The 16,728-nt window shown below is 40.3% G+C and overlaps 1 protein-coding gene across 6 annotated transcripts in view; it reads left to right on the top strand.

Annotated features, from left to right (window-relative positions):
• The window catches only part of TNRC18 (trinucleotide repeat containing 18), a 454,956-nt gene that overhangs the window by 406,850 nt on the left and 31,378 nt on the right, over positions 1-16,728 (top strand). For all 6 annotated transcript variants that reach the window (XM_089684713.1, XM_089684717.1, XM_089684716.1 and 3 more), the window contains 2 exons: positions 142-1,340; positions 6,561-6,797. In XM_089684713.1, the coding sequence (XP_089540839.1) occupies positions 142-1,340; positions 6,561-6,797 (1,436 nt within the window). The remainder of the gene's footprint in view (positions 1-141; positions 1,341-6,560; positions 6,798-16,728) is intronic.

Below are 16,728 nucleotides of genomic sequence, written 5' to 3'. Positions count from 1 at the left end.
TAACGTTTTTGGAGAGGTTTTTCTTTAATGACTACAACTTTAGTTTAAATTTGGTAGTTGATGGGATACAAGCTGGCTCAACAGTTTCCATAATTATTTGTTTAATAATGCATTTAATTCTTTTTTTTTTTCTTCTTACAGAAGACACAACAGTTCAAGAAAATATATTCATAGAGTCCTCAAGGACAGCCAAAAAGATGGAAGACAAATCGCTAGATCTAATGCATTCAGATGTAGATTCAGAATGTCCTCCAGTATCATCAGAGAATTCCACTGAACCAAGTGTTAGACAACATCAAAAAATGAAAATTAACAAAACCTTTTGTTCTGGATCAGTGTCTAAGAGCTTGGTTAGTGGAGGACTGTACCATGAAATAACAGGAAGTGGATTAAACCAAGATGTTCTAAAAGAGAAAGTAAATGCAAAAAGGAGACGAAAACTAGAGGAACAAAGAGAGTTTGCCTCATTTGGTAACAGCTATCACAAAAATGAAGCTCACCTACTTGTGAAGTTGGACCGTGAAGGAGTTATGTCACCAAAGACTAAGAAAACAAAAGAAGCAATGATGAGGCATGAGAATTCTAATAATGCATCAAAAAAAGATCGTAAGAAAGTGATAGGTGAATGTTATTCTAGTGTGAATCCTAACAAACCTAAGCGAAAGCTTTCTGGATCAAAGCCTTGCACAGCAAAGCAAACCTTTATCTCTGAAGCTTTTGACCATACAAGCAGCAACCTAAACATATCTTGCAGCAAAAATGGAAACCAGAAGACTGAAAAACAGTTAGCGAGCAGTAACAGCAGCTCAGAATCTGAGGAAGAAGATGGCCCAAGCAAAAGACAAAACAAAAATCAACATAGCTCCAGCAGCACAAGAAATTCAACATCTAAATCTTCATCGTCTACCAGCAGCAGTTCTTCCTCCTCCTCTTCCTCTTCCTCCTCCTCCTCTTCTTCTTCTTCCTCCTCTTCTTCATCATCTTCAGCATCATCATCTTCTAGTTCCAGCTCATCATCATCTTTAACAGATGAAGCATCATCAAGCAGCTCAGAAGATGATGTTGTGACTGCTTCTGTTCCTAAAGATACTTCTCAAAAGCAACGCTGCAAATATGTGAAATCTGAAAACACTTCTAAGACTGCTGTGCACATAAAGCAACAAAAGCCAGAGCAACTGAGAAGTAGTAAATGTAAACCAAAGAAAAGAGAAGGCATACACCTTCCTACAACAAAGGAGCTGGCCAAAAGACAGAGACTACCCTCAGTTGAGAACAGACCAAAAATTGCTGCTTTCCTGCCTGCTAGACAGCTTTGGAAGTGGTTTGGAAAGCCCACCCAGGTAATTGGAACATTTACTTGTTGCTAGTAACATTACATTTGCCCTTTTATACATCTAGGTTAGAACATGTTTTGATTTACTTATATATTAGGTAATAAAAAAATAGTTATGCATTTACTTATAAACATAAAAAATTACTTTGCTTTAAACAAAAAAAGGATTTTTGTACTCCCCATAAAATTATTTTCTCGAAGTCTATTGAGGGACACAGCTTCAGGTGGCATTAAGCAATGAAGGGTTATACTTCTGCCTACAGGAAAGATGAGCACTATACACATAAAAACTGTATTTTTATGTATTTGTATCTAAAAGTGGAGGCTTTAGTACCACTTTAAGATCTAAAACAAAGACCACCTTAGGTTAAAATGAGGTCCTTGGTCTCAAAACTACTGTGAAAAATTAAATGGGGTTTCTTACAAGATAATGCTGATAACTTGGAGACCCTTGTTGCCAAGAGATGGCCACAAGTAATACTAACCTATGGGACAAATGCGTTAAAGAGATTTCCCAAATAGGTTTAAATGGAGTTTTTTTTTTTTCTTTTTGTTTTTTTTCTTTTTAACACTGGCAAGGCTAAGTTTAAATCCCACAGTTACAGCAGGGGCCAAATAGGGGAAGCAACATGAACAACCCTTTAAGTGAAATTAAACCCATTAATGAATGCATTAGTAGTAAGAGGACATTGTAAATGAACAGATAAGGCAAACATCTGGACTCTTTTTTTTTTTTTTTGTGTCAAGTTCTAAATGTTCTAACTGAAGTAAGTACAGAGCACATGACACCAAAACATTGGGGCCAAACCACTGAAGTCTCACACCATTGAAAATAAGCCTTCCATGTGTCATGCAGGAATTAGGTTTTCAAGTTTTAAGCATGGTTATGATAACAGAATCTGCAATGCCCATCTCTCAGAAGCTAGGTTTCAGCAACCAGGTGATTAAAGCTAGCGTCTGAGAAGCAGGATAGAAGATGAGTCCCTGAGATAACAGACCTTGTCCGTCTGGCAAAGGCCCATGGAGTGTGATTTATCAGACAAAGGAGGTTAGTGTACCATACTCTGCAATGCCAATGTGGCACTATAAGAATGACTAAAAATGCCCTTGCTCTCAATCCTGCAAAGCAGATGCGGCAGCAGCTTAAACTCGGGAAAGGCATAGATTGCAACATACCGAACCATGGTGCTATCACAACATCTGTGGTTTTTGCCATGGGATTCCTTCTCCTGGAGAAAATTAATGTTTTCGACTAGCTAGGAAAACTTTTGTTTATGCTGTGCAAAGCCCTTCCATATGCACATTACCTAAAAGCTAGCTATCAATTAGGGTTGCCATATTTTTTTTTAGCTTGCTGGTCAAGATAGGTCCATTGATGCAATGACAGACAATTTGCTCTATTCTGGGATGTTGATTAGAAGGTTTTATTCATCCAAAAACCAAGAACTTTGAATAGACCAATGGTGCAGAACTCTGTCCCAACATAGAAAGCTACCATTTGTTGTGACAGTCCAATGTAAGGGACAAAAAACAGGGGACAGGAACCACCATAAAGACATCTTGGTTCGAGCATGCAACTTGACATCTTGTCCAGAGAAGAGTGAACTTGTCCCGTGCAGGTGAACAAATGGGACTACTTTGAATGCAGATACCATCAATTCCAGTACTTGCATGCAATGCTGCTGAGAGAATCAACAGGATCAAAGTTGCCAATCCTGATCATGCAGTGTCATCAACTTCTCCTAGAGAAGGAAAACCTTGGCCTGAAAGATATCAAGGAGAAGGTCAAAGTATTCCAAGCAATGGAAGCAGGGAAGATTTCTTGATGATCAGGATTGAACCGAAGTCCTCTGAGGTCCACAACATGACACACACTGGATTACAAGGTCATTGAGGCCTGTTAGTGAAGCAACAAATCGTCCAAGTTTCTGATGATTGGAATACCTCTGAGACAAAAAAGGCCTAGAACCAGAGAGAAGACCTTTGTAAATACTTTTCGAACCAAGGCAAGGTTGAAGGGAAGAACCACAAACTAATAGTGGTGGTAGCGCTAAGCAAAGAAAACAATGATTTGGACAGAGATAAAACCTTATTTTGATACCTATGGGGACTGCTTTTTTCACCCAAGCATCTGCTATGAGAGATCTCTGTGAAGGGCAGTGGACAACCTCCCACCTGAAATGAAACTGGCGGGGGCAAACTATCATGCTGAAGTGGATTTATTCACAAGTTTTAAGTTCTTGGGTTGTCATGGCCATTTGGAAGTCCCAGAACTGGAAGACATTGAGATGGATTTACTAAATACTAAAGGCAATTAGACTGTACACTTTGCAAGTGCAGTTGCACTCATGATCCTTAGTAAATGTAAATGTGGTAAAGCTTCACTTTGTAAAGAAAACCCAATCAGGTGCAAGGAAAATGTAAAAAGAAAAACAAAAAAACCCCAGCATTTTTGCTTGCTCATGATTGGATGATGACAATCAACAGAGCTTTACCACATTCACTAAGCTCTTGGGAAAATGAGTTCAACTGCACTTACAGAGCGCAATGAGACTTGCAAGGTGCACAGTCTATTTGCCTATAGTAAATCCACCCCATTGTGAGTCCAGGAATTGTAACCTGCTTGGAGAACAAAAGGCTGTGTTACTCGTCACTGTAGGCAGCAATATGAAGCAAAATGGAAGCTGTGTCAAAACTTGCAGATCCTATGGATAATATCTAAATTAGGGAACAGAGAAGAGAATGGTTGTCCATTTCCTAGAGAGCTGCTTCAATCGGATCAGATCCTTTCGAGTGTGGGAGAAGCTCAATTGTAGGGGCAAGGGCACTTCTTGTTGCACACAGAAGAAACTGAAGCTGGCAGAGTATGATATAAAAGTGGCCAAGTCATCCATAGGTGTGTGAACATGTGCGCCTTTAAGAACTGTAATGCTGGTTCACATATATGTAGATTGGATGCAATTTTAACCGCATCTAATCTGCATGACATGTGAAATAACATTGCTTTCTATGGTGCCTGTTCACATTTTTCTGGTGCACTGGCAGGGCGGATTCAGTGCAGTTTGAAAAAGAGTCATGTACGATTTGTGAGCATTGCCTTCAGGTTCAGGTGTGGATTACAGGCTAATGACTTCTATGGGAACCATTTCTGAACTGCATATGTGTGAACAGGATAAAATCGTGAACTAATCCTGTCTTGAACCTGATGTAAACCTGACTTGAACCGCTGGACAACTACTGTGTCAATTAGCTGTGAAACCTGAGCTTCAATCCTCACTGCACATGTGTGAATCAGCTCTAAGGGATTGTAATCAGTGTGCGTTCTCAGTGATAAGTTGTATCACTCACAAGGAAATTACGACCACGATGTAAGTAGCAGGAGTTAACATCAATATAAGTTAAACAATATCAAGTGATCAGCAATTATAGTAGAACTGCCCAGCCAAAATAACAGCACAATAAACCCACAGCGGTATAAGTAAAAGCAGATTTTGCCAGTTCCAGTATGGTGCAGTGCATGGGGAATCCCCACCATGACTTTTGAAACTGTACCAAGGAAATCCCCAGACAATACTGGCCTGACCTTAAGGTACAGTCCTAAAATCTAGAATATAGATGGGGCCATCAGCCTGTGGAATGTTGAACTATTGCAGAGTGAACACTAATATAGAAAAATTTGGAAAACCTGCCCTCTGTTTACAAGGGAAACTTCCGGATTTCATTTATCTGGCATTAATTTACCAGTGCTTATTCCCTGACCAAAGAAACTTCCAGGATACTATATATCTGAAATGAATATATCAGCAGCTAGATAGGAGAAAATCTTCCAAAATCAAGTGAGAATTCTACCTCTGTGGGGACACTGCATATAACTGTGGGAGGGGTTGGTGGGAGGGGTTTAGCTTCAAAGGGCTATGTGGGAGGGGTTTAGCTTCAAAGGGCTATGTTTCCAGTTTTTATGTTGCCAGCGTCAATTTCTTCTGTATGAGCAGTATAAGCCAACATCTTTTAATACCATCAAGATGTGGTAGGTTTATATAGATAAAAACCATCCAGTTTTGAGTTATTTTATTAAAATTATTTGATGTTCTAAAAGATTAAATTATTTTATTTTTGTATATGTGAAAAACAGTGCATGTGGAAGGATCGCATATACGTATCTGTAGATATATACATTATTGTTATTTGCTTATTGTCTAAGAAACTCTCTGACATACACAGCTTACAAGACATAATGTTTTAAGAAAATCTAAATAAACAATACATTTTTTAAAAAATTATAGCGCCCTTATCACACTGGGCTCACGCACTACGGCGGATGCATGCTTCGGTCCTGCACACATATAAACGGCGATCACACCACACGTGAGAGATCGCCACAAAAGTCAGAGCGAGAGAAATAATTCTAGTGCCAAACCTTCTGTGTAATTCTAGACTGGTGACCTGTAAAAGCTTTTAAAGCGTCACCCATGGAGATTTTTAGGTAGTGTAACTTGTCACCACTCCACGGGCATACGAAATTTTAAAGCATGATATGTTTGGTATCTGTATACTGGGCTTAACATCAACTTTTATATTTTGCCAAAAATTGGGTGTTATATTGTGTATTTGTGCATTAAAATTAATTAAAGAATAAGTTCACCTTTTGTAACATGTCAGACCCATATTCAGGATGTAACATGTTACGAAAGGATCGCCCTCGCTCCCCCTCCCAATCCCCCATTGTGACAGCTATGGGGTGATCTTTTCAAGCCTCAAACCCCCCCCCCGCTGTTACAATTTTAAAAAATTAATGGCCGAGCAGTGATACCATCATTCGCGCATGTGCGAGTCACTTTTTATGGCATGGGCATGCCGGTCCTTCAGAGCACATGCGCCGATGCTCTACACGGGTAAATAGCTCCTAAATGGTGCACGTTTTGGATATATTTAGAGTACCTACAGGTAAGCCTTATTATAGGCATATCTGTATGTAAAAGTTAAAAAAAAATCTTTACTACCACTTTAAAGCACAGATCTAATATTTCTTACATAATTTAAAATTGTCAATATGAGACTTTGAGTAGTACTGGTAAATGTTGGATTTTCCACGTTTTGAGATCATCAGTAAAGGATTTGTGGATTCTCTCAAACCTTAGAAACATCAGAATGACATATTATTACAATACATTTTTGTAGTTTTTATTTGATACATGTAACCGAAATGTATGTATTGATGGTTTCACAGAGAAGAGGAATGAAGGGAAAGGCCCGAAAGTTATTCTACAAGGCAATAGTCCGTGGAAAGGAAATTATACGGATTGGGGATTGTGCTGTGTTTTTATCTGCCGGACGCCCGAATCTCCCCTACATAGGATGCATTCAAAGCATGTGGGAATCATGGGGAAATAACATGGTTGTGAGGGTGAAATGGTTCTATCATCCAGAGGAGACTTGTCCTGGAAAAAAGCTAAATGATAGCAAGGTAAGCTTAGTAAACATCTGAAAACAATCTGCAAAAGCATTCATGTATTTAGTATGTACTTAATCTCTTCTCATTGCAAGCAGTGTCATCCATTTTTTATTCTTTACATTGTTTATGCAGTATTGTGGTTAAAATCCATGCTATTGATGGCAATATTTGGAGGTACAAAATTTATATCACTATTTTAAAAATTCACAGTACCCCTCTCAAGGAACTATTTAATTGGCAAGTTCGGTGTTTGGAGAAAGCAGGAGAGCTCTGTAACAAATTTGCTACATTTTGACCATTATACAGTATTTGGGAATGCCATTACAGCAGTGGAAACTATTGAAATTAAGCTACAGTTGATAGAGGTTTCTGCTCTTTTATTTGTAATAGGGTTACAGGAAATGAGGACCAGTCGACATTAATACAGAGATAAGGGATTATGCAGATATGGAATTTCCTTAAAGGCTAAGTTCACCCTTTATATAAACTCATCCACGTGGAAAAGGAGTCCCAGAAGTTTGAAATACAGTTCCATTTGTAAAGAAAAATACATTTGTACAGTCAGGTCCATAAATATTGGGACATGGACACAATTATAACATTTTTGGCTCTATACACCACCACAATGGATTTGAAATGAAACAAACAAGATGTGCTTTAACTGCAGACTGTCAGCTTTAATTTGAGAGTATTTACATCCAAATCAGGTGAACGGTGTAGGAATTACAACAGTTTGCATATGTGCCTCCCACTTTTTAAGGGACCAAAAGAAATGGGACAGAATAATAATCATAAATCAAACTTTCACTTTTTAATACTTGGTTGCAAATCCTTTACAGTCAATTACAGCCTGAAGTCTGGAACGCATAGACATCACCAGACACTGGGTTTCATCCCTGGTGATGCACTGCCAGGCCTCTACTGCAACTGTCTTCAGTTCCTGCTTGTTCTTGGGGCATTTTCCCTTCAGTTTTGTCTTCAGCAAGTGAAATGCATGCTCAATCGGATTCAGGTCAGGTGATTGACTTGGCCATTGCAGAACATTCCACTTCTTTCCCTTAAAAAAACTTTTTCGTTGCTTTTGCAGTATGCTTTGGGTCATTGTCCATCTGCACTGTGAAGCGGCGTCCAATGAGTTCTGAAGCATTTGGCTGAATATGAGCAGATAATATTGTCCGAAACACTTCAGAATTCATCCTGCTGCTTTTGTCAGCAGTCACATCATCAATAAATACAAGAGAACCAGTTCCACTGGCAGCCATACATGCCCACGCCATGACACTACCACCACCATGCTTCACTGATGAGGTGGTATGCTTAGGATCATGAGCAGTTCCTTTCCTTCTCCATACTCTTCTCTTCCCATCACTCTGGTACAAGTAGATCTTGGTCTCATCTGTCCATAGGATGTTGTTCCAGAACTGTGAAGGCTTTTTTAGATGTCGTTTGGCAAACTCTAATCTGGCCTTCCTGCTTTTGAGGCTCACCAATGGTTTACATCTTGTGGTGAACCCTCTGTATTCACTCTGGTGAAGTCTTCTCTTGATTGTTGACTTTGACACACATACACCTACCTCCTGGAGAGTGTTCTTGATCTGGCCAACTGTTGTAAAGCGTGTTTTCTTCACCAGGGAAATAATTCTTCGGTCATCCACCACAGTTGTTTTCTGTGGTCTTCTGGGTCTTTTGGTGTTGCTGAGCTCACCGGTGCGTTCCTTCTTTTTAGGAATGTTCCAAACAGTTGTTTTGGCCACACCTAATGTTTTTGCTATCTCTCTGATGGGTTTGTTTTGTTTTTTCAGCCTAATGATGGATTGCTTCACTGATAGTGACAGCTCTTTGGATCTCATCTTGAGAATTGACAGCAACAGATTCCAAATGCAAATAGCACACTTGAAATGAACTCTGGACCTTTTATCTGCTCATTGTAATTGGGATAATGAGGGAATAACACACACCTGGCCATAGAACAGCTGAGAAGCCAATTGTCCCATTACTTTTGGTCCCTTACCAAGTGGGAGGCACATATGCAAACTGTTGTAATTCCTACACCGTTCACCTGATTTGGATGTAAATACCCTCAAATTAAAGCTGACAGTCTGCAGTTAAAGCACATCTTGTTTGTTTCATTTCAAATCCATTGTGGTGGTGTATAGAGCCAAAAATGTTAGAATTGTGTCCATGTCCCAATATTTATGGACCTGACTGTAAATGCCTAACCTGTAGGTGTTTTTCTGTTACCCAAATAGCCTTGCCAAAATACTCCTAATATTCACATTTCTATGCCCTGGTATAGCCAAATGGCCTAGTTCTTTGAGGACAAACTAAAGACATTATTTTTATGGTATTTAGCTGTCACCCATGTCCTGAAAATAAGCCAGGATGTAAGAATGTAAGATGGCCTGTAATATTAGCACTGGATACTGCATGGGTGCTCACCATAGCACTTCATTCTTGTGTGTGGTCAGCCGCAGGGTGCTATACAGGTCCAGGGCAATGGCTCATCTCTATGGATACCAGACCCTAAAAAACCTTTTGGGGCTATCTTTGTCCAGTGTTGTAGACTGTTAAGACAGGGCCACACTGTATGGTCCTGACCATTACTGTTAAAAGTAGCAGAAAAGCCTAACTATTCCCATTGTTAAAAATGTACAACAATGTTGGGTTGATGTTGGCATTTTTCAACCCGCAATCTCATGTAAATAGCAGTCACCTTAGAAAATAAGACAGCTAATGGTTAAACTCTTTAAAAAAAAAAAGCAATCAATATGCTGCCCAAAACACCATGAACAGTGCAGGATCAATGCAGGCTGGTATACAGCTCATAATCAATCCACTGTTATCAACCTAAAGAATCTTCCAAGTTACTCTACACAGTAAAGCAGAGCAAAGGTGTTCAGTGTCTGGTTAAAGGCTAAGTTCACTTTTAGGAGCATGTTACATCTATATTTGGGGTGTAACATGTAAGCTGCGACCACTTCCCGCTGCCAACGCTCCCCTCTGTGACAGCGGATAGGAGATCATCTCCCTCTGGTGAGTGCTCTTGTAGTTCATTGATTCTTTTTGTACTCAGTGACTGCCTGCCTGTACCTCGTACGTGTAGACCACTTACTGAGAGCCTGCTAGATCCTGGCATTGCATCCACGACCTGCTGATCATGGGTGAAATGCATTACAGGCTGCAATGGAAAAAATTATAAATTCACGTTTTTGTTTTTTTATCTGCAAAAAGAAAAATGTGCATTTATTATTTATAATATATATATATATATATATATATATATATATATATATATATATATATGTATGTATGTATATATGTGTGTGTGTTTTTTTAACAAATGGTGAACTTATCCGTTACGCAAAATATTTTACTTCCACTGGGCCCAGTAGCTGAGATCGTTCCCGCAGTAAAAGTCTACATCCAGGTTGCTGCGTTCTCCTTCTGAACATAGTTACATTCATTACCGTACTCAATGTGTATCGTATAGGGAAATACTCTCACAAATAGCTATGGCGGAGACCAGCTGAAAGGAAGCCTTTGTAAAACTGCAGGCAACCATTCACTCTACCATAGGCTCACACAACACTCAATTTAAGAGAGATGATGCACCTCTTGCAACGCAGTAGGAGCTGGCTTTAACACATATCTCTGCAAGCGATTCTAGCTCTATTTCAGGAACACAGCAAGCAGCCTTTCTGACTAATGCAGAATTTGCATCTATGTCACATTACCTCAGGCAAATAATGTCTTTAATACTGCCATCTTGGCTCTAACCTACTGAAGATACCCCTTCTTTCAAAGATTCTGCAGATAGGAATTTTGAGACACTCTTAAAGGCTCTCTTTACTTTTGCAGGGCTTTCCCTGCAACCAGCATTTGCTGCACTTTCAATTTGTTAAACTACTAGAGCAATGAGCAACCAACATGACCCTTTTTCTATGATCATGCCTTAAAGGGTTAGTTCACCTTTACCAACAACTGCCATACGATAAAACAAACCTTGTAGCTTTGAGTAAAGTTAAATAATGCCGTTCGATAGGTATAGGCTATTTACATACCTTGTGAAGCCTAACCTGAAAACTTATGTTGCTAGGATGTTGCCGAGCTTTTACTGTTCACCCTCACCATCACAAGAGTGAGCTCTGAGACTCTGAGCTCAGAGCTATTGCATCAAGGAGCGAAAACGTATGTGAGAGGGTTTGAATTACAGACCTCACTGCAGTACACTTCCCAGGAGAGGAGGTTTGAATCAGAAAAAGAGCTCACTGCTGTGATCGTGAACAGTAATAGCTAGGCCTTGCTTAGCAATGTCCTAACAACATTCTGGAAGTTTTTAGGTCAGGCTTCATGAGGTATGTAAATGGCCCTCACATATTGCAAGAGCATTATTAAATTTTTGACCAAGCTACACAACTTGTTTTAATCATCAGACACCCCTCATCTGCATAGGCAGTTTTTTGGTAAAGGTGGATTAACCCTTTAACAGAACAATTGCAAAAACTACCTTCTTCAACTTTTGTGTGCATGCCCTAGGACATGTCATGAGACAGAATTCTAGAGTGGCTCTAATTTCTTTTCACGTGTGCAGAATCTTGTGGATTGGAAAAAAGCAGCTGAAGATGCCTGTAAAAAGCAGCTCACACATATGCCTTTTGAAGGAAGATGTCTGTTAGCATAAGCACTTGACCAATTCATAAAAAATGTATCAGGAGGTAGGAATTTACTCCCACAGCAAAAGATCCCATCCACCCCCCCTTCTTTTTCTGTAGCCTCTGTCTCTTCAAAACACAGAGCACCTAACTGAAGCCTAAATTCATCCCTTCCTTTTGGTGCAAGACTTGGGCCACAAAGTCCAGCAAGTCTTCCACAAAGATCTCTGCCCAATGAAGGGACATCCTTATTCAAAGTGGGGGGACATCTGTTAGTTTGTCTCTCTCTGGGTCACAGACAGTCCCAGACCTGGTTTAAATTGGTGGTTTAAACAAAACTGAGTTCATACCTAGGCCTCATGGTAGCCTCCCCTAAGGCTGTGCCATTTGCTTAATTTCATTCATGAACTCTCCAAACCAACATTCTGTCAACCTGGAATGGAACAAGCATGCACCTTCTGTCAACCTACCCATGCTCCTGTCAAGCAAGAAACTACCTATCTTGGTCTATTTCAAGTGCCACCTTTTTACAATAGGGAAGTCTTTCTGTCCCCATCACTGGAAAGTGATAACAACAGACATCTGTCTTTCAGGTTGGGAAGGAGTATTTCAGTCCCTCATGGTACAAGTTCCCCATCAACATCCTGGTGCTCAACCCTGCACCCCCCTTTTGTGAGGACATCCAGTCAGGGTGAAGTCAGACAATGCCATAGCTGTGGCTTCCATCAGTCACCAAGGAGCCAGCAGGAGTCTGTCAGCCTTAAAAGAAACAAACCAGATAATCCAGTGTATTGAAACTCAGTGTCCAGCAATCTCTGTGGTCCGCATCCCAGGAGTGGAATACTGTAAAGTGGACTACCTTAGCCACTACCTCCTAGATATCATTGGAATGGGTCCTTCACTCTTCATTCTAAAATGGGGGTGTCAGGACCTGGATCTGATTCTGCAACCTCAGCTGTGTCTGGCACAGTCTCCTCTTGCTGAATCACCTGAGATGCTGGACAGTTCCCTGCCTGATTCCTTATACACCCTTGCTTTGTCTTGTTTATCTTGAACCATGAACCTTTTGTACGTCCCATGAATTTTCTATTAAAGCCATGCCTTTGCACTTCCTGTTTGCCAGATTATTGTGCTCTCTCCAGCCAATATCTCCCCCGTGTCAGTTTTGCTGCTGTCCGTATCTTTGCTGCCAGTCATTACAGACCTTTGGCTTGTTCCTCAACTACACTTCTGCTCGATCCCAACCTGAAACTAGTTATTACTGACCTTTGGCTTGTGTACTTATTATGCTTCTGCTTGATCCCTACCTGCTATATCTGCTATTAGACCCTGGTTTCCTCACCACCTGGGGAGCAATCCTGAGGATCACGACCTGGTAGTAATATGCAGCAAAACTGATCTCCACCATTAGGTGCTCTGGTAAATACTGGTAAGTGCTCAGACCTTGCACCTCGGGTGAGCCCTCATCATCTGCCAGGGTGACCTGCTTGTATACCTAGCCTGTTGGTTGGTGGGGATTTCTACTGCCATAGCTACTGTTCTCAGCCTGACTCCTAACTGTGGCAGGGGGATTCTGGATGTAGATATTCTTCCCTCCAAATTTAGCAACAAACTACCACTGAAACCAGCACTAAGGATGCACTAGTCTTGCTCACCTTGATAATTCCCTGGTCTCAGGGAATTGCCTTCTTCCCTCCAGCCAAAATTCTGCTTTGTTTACTCAAAAAAAGATAGAGCAAGAGAAAAAAAAATGGTGATTCTAATTGCACTTATCTTCCAGGTGTATCTCCCTTCCTTGTAACCTGCTCCAAAGCATCCAAAGGAAATTTATAAAAATTATAAACACTTTTCCCTTTTTTTTAAATTATTATTATACACTGCTCAAAGACAATTAAAGGCACACTTTAAAAACACATCAGATCTAAATGCGGAAAATATGATGCTGGATATCTATACTGATATGGACTGGGTAATGTGTTAGGAACGTAAGGATGCCCCATCATTTGATGGAAATGAAAATTATCAACTACAGAGGACTGAATTCAAAGACACCCCGAAAATCAAAGTGAAAACATGATGCAGCAGGCTAGTCCTTTTTGCTGAAATTTCATTGCAGCAACTCAAAATGGTACTCAGTAGTTTGTATGGCCCCCACATGCATGCCTGGCAACATCGGGGCATGCTCCTAATGAGACGACAGATGGTGTCCTGGGGTATTTCCTCCCAGATCTGGACCAGGGCATCGCTGAGCTCCTGAGGTGCAATCTGGCAACGTCTGAAGGACCGAAACATGATGTCCCAGAGGGTGTTCTATTGGATTTAGGTTAGGCGAGCATGGGAGCCATTCAGTGGTATCAATTCCTTCATTCTGCAGGAACTACCTGCATATTCTCGCCATATGAGGCCGGGCACTGTCATTCAAGGAGGAACCCAGGACCCACTGCACCAGCGTAGGGTCTGACAATGGGTCCAAGGATTTCCCGATACCTATAGGCAGTCAGGGTGACATTGTCTAGCCTGTAGAGGTCTGTGTGTCCCTCCATGGCTATGCGTCCTCAGACCGTCCCTAACCCACCATCAAAATGGTCATGCTGAATGATGTTACAGGCAGCATAATGTTCTCCACGGCTTCTCCAGACCCTTTCATGTCTGTCACATGTGCTGAGGGTGAACCTGCTCTCATCTGTGAAAAGCACAGGGTGCCAGTTGCGGACCTGCAAATTCTGGTGTTCACTGGCAAATGCCAATCGAGCGCTACGGTGCCGGGTAGTAAGCACAGGTCCCACTAGAGGATGTCGGGCCCTCAAGCAACCTGCAGGAAGTCTGTTTCTGATTGTTTGGTCAGAGACATTCACACCAGTGGCCAGCTGGAAGTCATTTTGTAGGGCTCTGGTAGTGCTCATCCTGTTCCTCCTTGCACAAAGGAACAGATACCGGTCCTGCTGATGGGTTAAGGACCTTCTACAGCCCTGTCCAGCTCTCTTAGAGTAACTGCCTGTCTCATAGAATCTCATCCATGGTCTTAAGACTGTGCTGGGGGAGACTGCAAACCTTCTGGCAATGGCACATATTGATGTGCCATCCTGGAGGAGTTGGATTGCCTGTGCAACCTCTGTAGGGTCCAGGTATTGCCTTATGCTACCAGTAGTGACACTGACCCTAGCCAAATGCAAAACTACTGAAAATCAGTCATAAAAGATGAGTAGGGAAAAAAATGTCAGTGGCCTCCACCTGTAAAACCATTCCTGTTTTGGAGGTCATCTCATTGTTGCCCATCTATTGCACCAAAGCAGCTGAAACTGATTAACAACCCCATCTGCTAGTTAACTGACCAGATTAATACCCCAGGAGTTTAATCGACTTGATACTATACTCTGATTAAAAATTGTTACTTTAATTTTTTTTTGAGCAGTGTATGTGTGTAATTATATATATATATTTCTAACAGTGCTACCAGTACATGTAAATGAGCAATACCTCCTAAACTAATTTATTATGTAACATTAAAGAAAAAAAACAAAAACATATGCATTAAACTCAGATTCAATTGGTAACACCTTGTGATACAACTACTCAAACTTAATAGGCTTATTAATGTGGTAAAAAAAAATATATATATATATGTGTGTGTGTGTTTGTATAACAAGGTGTTGCCACATGAATCTGAGTTTAATGTATATGTTTTTTTTTCTTTATTGTCACATAAGAATTGAGTATATGTTTTTTGATATTTATTAATTGATGTCACATATGAACTGAGTTTAAGAGGTATTGCTCCTTCACATGTATTATATACACATACAGACACTGTGTGTGTACAATATATATGCATTTGACATTCTGAGGTGGCTGAAAATAGTAAATGTCTTTTTAAGAGGCTTTATCTGTACTTTCTCTGTGAATTTAAAGGCTAAGTGTACCTTTACATAAATTGATTAGTGCAGAAAAGGGGCTCCAGTCGTTTAATATGCATTGTGCCATTTGTGGCAAAAAAAAAAAAAAAGGAATTTTGATTTGCCTGTAAATTCCATATCATAAGGCACAGTATAGGACAGTTTGTTTTGTCTATTTTTTTGTATTATATTTTTGGTTAATATATTTTTAAGCATTTATTCTGTCCTTAAAAGCATGCCCCATATTCAGTAAATCAGACTCATTCACTATCACAACAAATGTGCATGAGGACACTGCATTGGATAAAAGTGTTATTAAATGGACAAAGAGGTATCCTTAAAATATATGCAGTGGTGTAATATAGATCTTCCAAAAAAGTGCAGCACTAATAAAATCATCAAAATGATATACGGGAGTCCATAAAAGCAAAGGCACAATTATAAAGTCCCAAAGAAAAAAAAAAGGGAATATCATCATCCAAAGATATAGAATTCTTTCTTTCTGGTTTAGCCCCAGTTCACACTGTCATATCGCATGCGATTCGCACAGAGATCGCACCGCATTCCTGTGCAAATCACGTGCATTCTGTGTTGTGTGATTTAAGCCAATCATTTTGTATGGCTCAGATCGCACAACATCCACACGAAAAAGGTGCAGGCTCCTTTTGTTTTTTTTCTTTGCCGTACTGGAATCAGATTACATGGGCGTTCATACCCATGCAATCTGATTAAGGCAAATGCACTGCGTTCTGTGACCTGCAGATCTTTTAATTGACACTTCTAGCAGATCACATGAACAAACTGCAATTGCTATGCGGTGTGATTTTCCCGCATGGCATCAGTGTGAACCAAGCCTGAATCACCTCAGTAATCCACCACCATGTCCTCTATCAAACACCCTTGCCAGAATATATTGACTCTATGAAGTAGAATATTAAAAAAGGGACTTGAATCTATAGAATCCCACACAGGATAGAGTGACCCTCCTCTTGTCTGGTTATTCCATCAGCAATCATCATAATCCAAATTCCAAGGCTCCACAGTTAAATCTTTTTCTTTGTGTTCATTAAGCCCTCATTCACATCTGTGCGCTTTGTTGTGCAATTCCCAATGAATTTAAATATTCATAACAAAGAATCTCATATTCCTGATGGGCCTGTTCACAGCTTAGCATTGTGCTATTTGCCAACTGATAATTTTTCATGGCAGCAGCTGAAAAATGCATGTTTTAAAATTGAGGCATGTTGGGGTGGAAGGGTTTATGCCAAGCTGGTCACTGTTATTATTATTATACAGGATTTAAATAGCACCAACAGTTTGCTCAGCACTTTACAATATAAAGGGAGACAATACAGCAATGGTACAGTTCAATACAGGAACGTTAGGAGGGCCCTGCTC

This window comes from Staurois parvus, unplaced genomic scaffold (genome assembly GCF_062004578.1).
Source record: "Staurois parvus isolate SC_StPar_1 unplaced genomic scaffold, SC_StPar_1.0 ptg000353l, whole genome shotgun sequence".
Classification (NCBI taxonomy): Eukaryota; Metazoa; Chordata; class Amphibia; order Anura; family Ranidae; genus Staurois; species Staurois parvus.
The sequence above is the reverse complement of the archived record's forward strand: the minus strand, read 5'-3'. Positions and strand labels throughout refer to the sequence as shown.